The sequence below is a fragment of the Durio zibethinus genome, chromosome 15, assembly GCF_047325235.1.
Source record: "Durio zibethinus cultivar Kanyao isolate XHJ-2024 chromosome 15, ASM4732523v1, whole genome shotgun sequence".
In the NCBI taxonomy this organism is placed as follows: domain Eukaryota; kingdom Viridiplantae; phylum Streptophyta; class Magnoliopsida; order Malvales; family Malvaceae; genus Durio; species Durio zibethinus.
In genome coordinates, this window is record NC_143176.1 from 13,963,139 (window position 1) to 13,969,990 (window position 6,852).

The following is a 6,852-nucleotide window of genomic DNA, read 5'->3' on the forward strand; positions in this document are numbered from 1 at the left end:
GAAAAAACAAGATGTAGGTCATTCTTCCGATGTGACAGATAATGTAGACATGATAACTGGTAGATGGCAGCTGATTTCCAAGCTAACTTGGCAATCAGATCATTTTTTATCATTTTTTTATAAAATCCATTAAAGTAAATAAATTATATAATTATTAAATTTTATTGATTTTATTAGAATAAATGAAAATTCAATGGTTAAGTTGAAATTTTTGTCATAATTAAGTGATCAATGATGAAATTTTATTTTTTTTAATTTGATTTTTTTGGAAGAGATTAAATTTGATAAATTAAGTTGTTTTGCCTAATTTTAATAATTAAACATTAATTACTACACAATTGAATTTTAAAAAAATGTTGAAGGCTACTGAAAAATAATTTTAATAAATATAGAAAATCTATTCAAGTCAAATATCTTTATTGAAAAACAAATAAAGATTATGTTAGATTTGTAAACACATAAATTACAGGATTAATGTGGAAAAATAATCTTAGATTGTTGAAAAATAATATCCATAAAAACTTGAATCTCTTGTAGTCTTATAGAGTGTCTACCCAATAAAATCTTATAACCTCTTAGATATCTTTCTTATATCTAATTTTATAGAGACTTTATCTATTTATAAGTATACAAACTTATCTATTAAAAATCAATTTTCTCTTATAATTCTTTTTTTACAAGTGTTATTGTCCATCAAATAATATCTAACAATCTCAAACAAATCTGTTGTAGGATTTTAGTTATTATTTCTTATAATCTCTACCTTGACCCAAATTCTATCAAATCATCAAACTTTATACTAGATATGTTTGACTTCAATCACATTGGAAGTCTCGTAACAATCTTTTCTATGTATCTTCACATTGCACCTTTCACATAAATTGATATATCAAAAACTGAACTCAAATTCGTCCTTTGAATTGAGCTTCTCTAGGCTTGCTTCTTCACATGTTTCAAACCAATTTTCTAATACCACTTATTAAGCCAAAAAGCTCCAATCCAATTAAACATATAAACCAATAGAAGCAAAATCAAACAATCAATTAACCACACAAGAGACAATAATTTAAAATAGTTTAGCCCAACTGGCTTATATTCACGGATGAAAAAAAAGTTTCACTAATTGTAAGAAATAACAAACAAATATCAAATCAAACACTCGATAATCAATACATAGACCTTTTCAATCTTTTTAATTCTATACAGTATTCTCAACTCAAATAAACACAAATCTATGTATACATATGCACCATACCTATGTAAACCCTCTTATTCTTCTCTAATCCACTTAAACATACATACCTATAATAATATGAAGCTCTTATAGTTCTATGGGGTATTTATTTTTGTAAGTTATTTTATCTATCAAGTAATATCTAACTAATTTTAAACAAATTTTTTATAAAATTTGAGTCATTATTTTTAATAGTAAATATATAAATTATAGACATGAAATATAATTTTTTTTCCTAAAGAACTTATGTGTATATTTAATTAAAAAAAAGTATACAGGAAATCACGACACAGAAAATCATAAAGAGTAACCGCTAGCTACTCATGAAAAACAGCAAAATAAGAGGGTGGAACTGCAGGAAGTCCATCACGATTCAAGATATGGATCAAAGAAGATGGAGAACGCACCTTGCAGGACACTTCTCCTTGGTAGACTGCTTCGCCACTCAATAAGCATCTTGATTAGCTTCCCACCAACATACTATTTTTTTAAAATGTTAATTAATTATTTATAAATACAAAATTTTATATCTCACAAAAATAATTAAATATAGTTTTGGAAAGGTGTGCACGTCTTGCCTTGATAGAAATGATAATTTACCTTTTTAGATTTTTACTACTATGAAATTTGCTTTTCTACTTTGAAATTGACCACATTTGTTCAATATTTTTGCTTTTTTTTTTCAAAATTTTATTATGTTGATATATTTAACAATCTACACTTATCAATCATGGATGAAAAGTTTGAGTCAATTCCATATCTTTATCATTGTGATCGAAAGTAATATTTTTTACTATATATTAAAAAAAGTTATACTATTAAAAAAAAATTAAACATTTTTAATTAACTTAAAATTTGGCAAGTATAATATACGCAAATAAAATATAAAATTTAATAGTTGAATTAACAAAATATAAATCACATAAAAGAGACCAAATTATTTAAAAGTAACTAATTAATTTTATACACATAAAACTATGTTCTCTTTCTCTGATCTATAGATAAGCACACACCAAGGGATCGTGGAGGAACAAGTCAGTATTTGAAATGATATATAGTTGGAACAAATTTTTTTTAAATAATTAGAATGATAAAATTGAGAAATAAAAGTTGGTTTTTTTTTTTATTAGAAGATCAATATTTGGACGGGAAGTTTTGAATTTTTAAAGAATTTTGGAATGTTAGCATTTTGAAATACATCAATTTGAAAAAATAGAATTTGTAATTGTATTGTTTTAATAATTAATTTTAGAAAGCAATTTTAAAGATTGGAATTTGATGTGATAAAAGTAATTATGATAAATAAATAAACAAATAATGATATTAGATATAGAAAAAACAAAATAATAAAAAAATTATAATATGAGTGTCATTAGATTTGTAAAAATATGTAGATATTACTAATAATATGAAAAATTTTTAAAAATTATTTTTATAATAAGTTTTTGTAGTTAAAATTGAAGAAAATAAAATTTGTATTTAGAATTTAATCTCATAGAGATGACAAATTTGTCACTTGTATATTCAATGTGATGACTTACACTTTAATGATATCGAATTAGGTTAATATCATAAATAATAATATCTAAGCTATTAAATCTATTCATCGTTGAGAATTAAACAGTATAACATAAGAATCATTATCTATACCAAATATAAAATTAGATTCCTAGCTTTATCAAAAGAATTCTTTTCCTTTATTTCTATATTTTTTTTCACTCTTCCTTTTCGATAATCTTCGGCCTTCATTGTGCATTCATCTTATAAAATAAAGAAAAGTTTACGAATTCCATCTCATTAGGTGGATTTTGAAAAGAAAATATGAACCTTTTAAAATTTCTTTTAAAATTTAAAAATTTTGATCATTTTAATTTTTATTTTATCAAACAAGTTAAGTTCATTTTAGAATTTTAAAAGTCTTTTTACAAATGAAATTTCTCCTTAAAATCTCTCATCAAAACGCACTATTTTTTTCTAAAACTCATGCCTAATTAAAATATGGAATGGAATCTTTTTATATATATATTCAATTTTTTTTTTTAATTTGTGAATTGTGTTCAATAATCAAGTTTTTACAAATTTTTATTTTTACACTTTTTTTTAAATAAAAACTTATTGCACTAAAACATATCATGAGAACATAATAGTGTTATATATAAATATATATATATATATGTATATATTATCCTGTGAGTTTGTTTCAACCTTTGTTATTTTATTTTATTTTATTTTTTCCAAAATAATAAACGATTTTTTCAGGGGCGTAACTACATGTAGATTAGTGGAGTCAATTGACCCCAATCGAGTAAAAAAAAAAAAACCCTAAGTTCATATAGATGTGATGATAAATTATTATACCATGTTCATTTATGTTGATTCTATTAAAATTAAATAAAAATCTAAAAAAGAGTTAAAGAATTAATTTTTCATTCATTTTACAATAAAAATGAGTAATATGTAACTTCCAAAAAAATTCTTAAAATGTTTTTATTATATTTCTATATATTATATATATGGTTATAACTTTTTTACTCAGTGCTATATGATCAAATATATTATTGCAGTGATTAATTTTTTTGGAAGAAAGAAACTTCAAGTCTACGGGAATAGAAGAATGCAAGTGCGGGAGACCAAACTAAGTTTTCAAAAAATCTATTTTTTTAAGAGATGAATGAATCATTTAAACTAAATCTCAGATTTCACATAAATTAATCTTCAACATTTACTTGCTAAAAATATTAATTTATTCATGTATCTAAATACATAACTTACCTTTTTCCAAAATGATAAAACTACAAAATAAAAAAGGAAATAAAACTCAACACATAAAGGGGGATTTATTATATTATTATTTTAGTTGTTTTTTTTTTTTCCAATAAAAGGGGGATTTTATTGTGTTATTATTTTAGTTGAAGTATTGGAAAGAAAGGGCGGATTTATAGAAAATAGTGGTTTTACCTACTAAAATCTGTTAAGTGTTAAAAATAGCATGTACTGAAAGCGGGGAATAAATGACCGGAAGGGCGCAATGTATGGATCTTCAGAGGGAAATTTGCGGGCGTTGAGTGGTCGACAATACTCGTTCAGGAAGGGACTCACTTGTATAAATGTAATTAGCCTTCAACCCATGAAGTTCATAGATCCAACGCAAACAGATCTTCTTCCACTAAGGATTAATAGTAATTAAGAAATTTCATTGGAGTCGATTTTAGGGAAGAGCAGGCAAAGAGATCAGGAAAGCCATGGGTGGAGTGATGTTAATATTGTTGTTGTGCCTCTGGGCTGGATCAATGTTGGTGGTCCGGGGAGAAGATCCTTACATTTTTCTCACTTGGAACGTCACGTACGGCACCATCTCTCCCTTGGGCGTTCCCCAGCAAGGCATTCTTATCAATGGTCAGTTCCCTGGGCCAAATATCAACTCTACCAGCAACAATAACATCGTAGTAAATGTCTTCAATAACCTTGATGAACCATTCCTTTTGACATGGTAAGCGACTATGATTCGTGAACAAAGACTACTCTTTTCGATCTGGTTTGTTTAGTGAATAATTGAGTTAATTATTAGACAACTGAATTTGCTGCAGGAACGGCATACAACAAAGGAAGAACTCTTGGCAGGATGGTGTTCTGGGAACCAACTGTCCTATTCTGCCTGGGAAGAATTACACATATCACTTCCAGGTCAAGGACCAAATCGGTAGCTATATCTATTATCCAGTGACAGCTATGCATAAGGCATCTGGGGGTTTTGGTGGCCTTCGTATTAACAGCCGTCTGCTCATTCCTGTCCCTTACCCTGATCCGGCTGACGATTATACCATCCTTGCGGGAGACTGGTTCAATAAAGGACACAAAAGCCTCAGGAAAATTCTTGATAGCGGCCGCAACCTTGGCAGATGTGACGGTGTCCACATTAATGGGAAAGTAGCCAAAGCTGATGGTAAGGATGAACCCCTCTTCACCATGGAGCCTGGCAAGACCTACAAGTATAGGATTTGTAATGCCGGAATCAAGACGTCTCTCAACATCAGGTTCCAAGGCCACAACATGAAACTTGTTGAGATGGAGGGTTCTCACACAGTGCAGAATGTGTACGAATCACTTGATGTGCATGTTGGACAGTGCTATAGTGTGCTTGTAACGGCCAACCAGGAACCAAAGGATTATTACGTTGTGGCCTCCACCCGATTTACGAGACGAGTGGTAACAGCCTCTGGCATCATTCGCTACACCAATGGCAAGGGACCGGCCTCACCTGATCTGCCTCCACCACCTGTTGGTTGGGCTTGGTCACTCAACCAATTCCGTACCTTCCGTTGGAACCTCACTGCTAGCGCTGCCAGGCCTAATCCTCAAGGTTCTTACCATTATGGTTCCATTAATATTACTCGTACCATCAAGCTGGCTAACACCGCCGGTAAAGTTGATGGCAAGCTTCGATATGCCATTAATGGAGTCTCCTATGTCGACCCACCCACTTCACTGAAACTTGCAGAATATTATAGTGTCGCCGACAAGGTTTTCAAGTATGATACTATTATGGACGACCCACCAACTGAAATTTCAGAAATCACTCTGCAGCCTGTTGTCCTCAACTTGACACACCGAACCTTTATCGAGATCATCTTCGAGAACCGTGAAACATCCATTCAGTCTTGGCATTTGTCCGGTTATTCATTCTTTGCTGTGGCGTAAGTGTTGGCTCTAGTAACTAATCTAATGGCCATTGGTTTTTTCAAAGTTTAATTCTCTGATTTGTACTCGTTGTTTGCAGCATCGAGACCGGAACTTGGACTCCTGACAAGAGGAGGAACTACAATCTTCTTGACGCTGTGAGCAGGCACACTATTCAGGTCTTCCCCCATAGCTGGGCTGCTATCCTTTTGACTTTCGACAATTGTGGAATGTGGAACATCAGGTCCGAGATATGGGACAGGCACTACCTTGGACAGCAGCTTTACGTAAGCGTTCTCTCCCCGGCACGCTCCCTCAGGGACGAGTACAACATTCCGGATAACGCACTGCTTTGCGGCATTGTTGAAAGTATGCCGAAGCCTCCACCGTACAGTGTTTAAGGTCATGAATCAGTATTCCAATTTCGCTTCAAGTATAAAGGGAGTGAGAAAGGGAGACCAAGCTGCTTCGCAATTTCCTGGGGTGATTATTAAACAAAATGGTGAAGAATAAGATGGGTCGGAACCATGCATCTTTCCATTCTTCCAAAATGCTAAAAATGCTGCCATTCCATTTTTGTTCTCTTTTTTATTTTTATATAAAATCTTTAATTATTTGTTCCGACAATTCTTTCCTTGCCGACTTTTATTTGTAAAAGGAATAATTCGTGATTTTAATTATTAACAAGGATGTTCCATGATATTCATACCAGCTTAAGCAACTTCCTGGAATTTCCAAATTCTCAACAGAACAAGGCTCAACTATTCTACAATTATTTCCAATGTCTGTCCATCTATAATAATATTTTTAATCTAAAACATAAAATCTATACTTTGTGAACCAAGACTACCACTAATTATTATGGGCCTAAAACTTATGAAGAATTAATTAATATATTTACCCATTTATTTTTAATGAATTTCAATTATATTATTTATTGT

General features: G+C 30.6%; 1 protein-coding gene across 1 annotated transcript; it reads left to right on the forward strand.

The window, feature by feature from the left end:
* The first annotated feature begins 4,370 nt into the window (after positions 1-4,370).
* Positions 4,371-6,626, forward strand: LOC111302378 (L-ascorbate oxidase homolog). The gene is made up of 3 exons (XM_022898306.2): positions 4,371-4,724; positions 4,822-5,928; positions 6,012-6,626. Exons 1-3 carry the CDS (start codon positions 4,477-4,479, stop codon positions 6,310-6,312), a joined length of 1,656 nt encoding a protein of 551 aa, XP_022754041.2. The 5' UTR covers positions 4,371-4,476; the 3' UTR covers positions 6,313-6,626.
* The last annotated feature ends 226 nt before the right edge of the window (positions 6,627-6,852 follow it).

What these genes read in the sequence shown, in the direction of transcription:
- LOC111302378 (XM_022898306.2), top strand. Translation starts at nt 4,477, where the DNA reads ATGGGTGGAGTGATGTTAATATTGTTGTTGTGCCTCTGGGCTGGATCA. An exon ending in GAACCATTCCTTTTGACATG is followed by an intron (nt 4,725 to 4,821) that starts GTAAGCGACTAT and finishes AATTTGCTGCAG; the next exon opens with GAACGGCATACAACAAAGGA. An exon ending in TATTCATTCTTTGCTGTGGC is followed by an intron (nt 5,929 to 6,011) that starts GTAAGTGTTGGC and finishes CGTTGTTTGCAG; the next exon opens with CATCGAGACCGGAACTTGGA.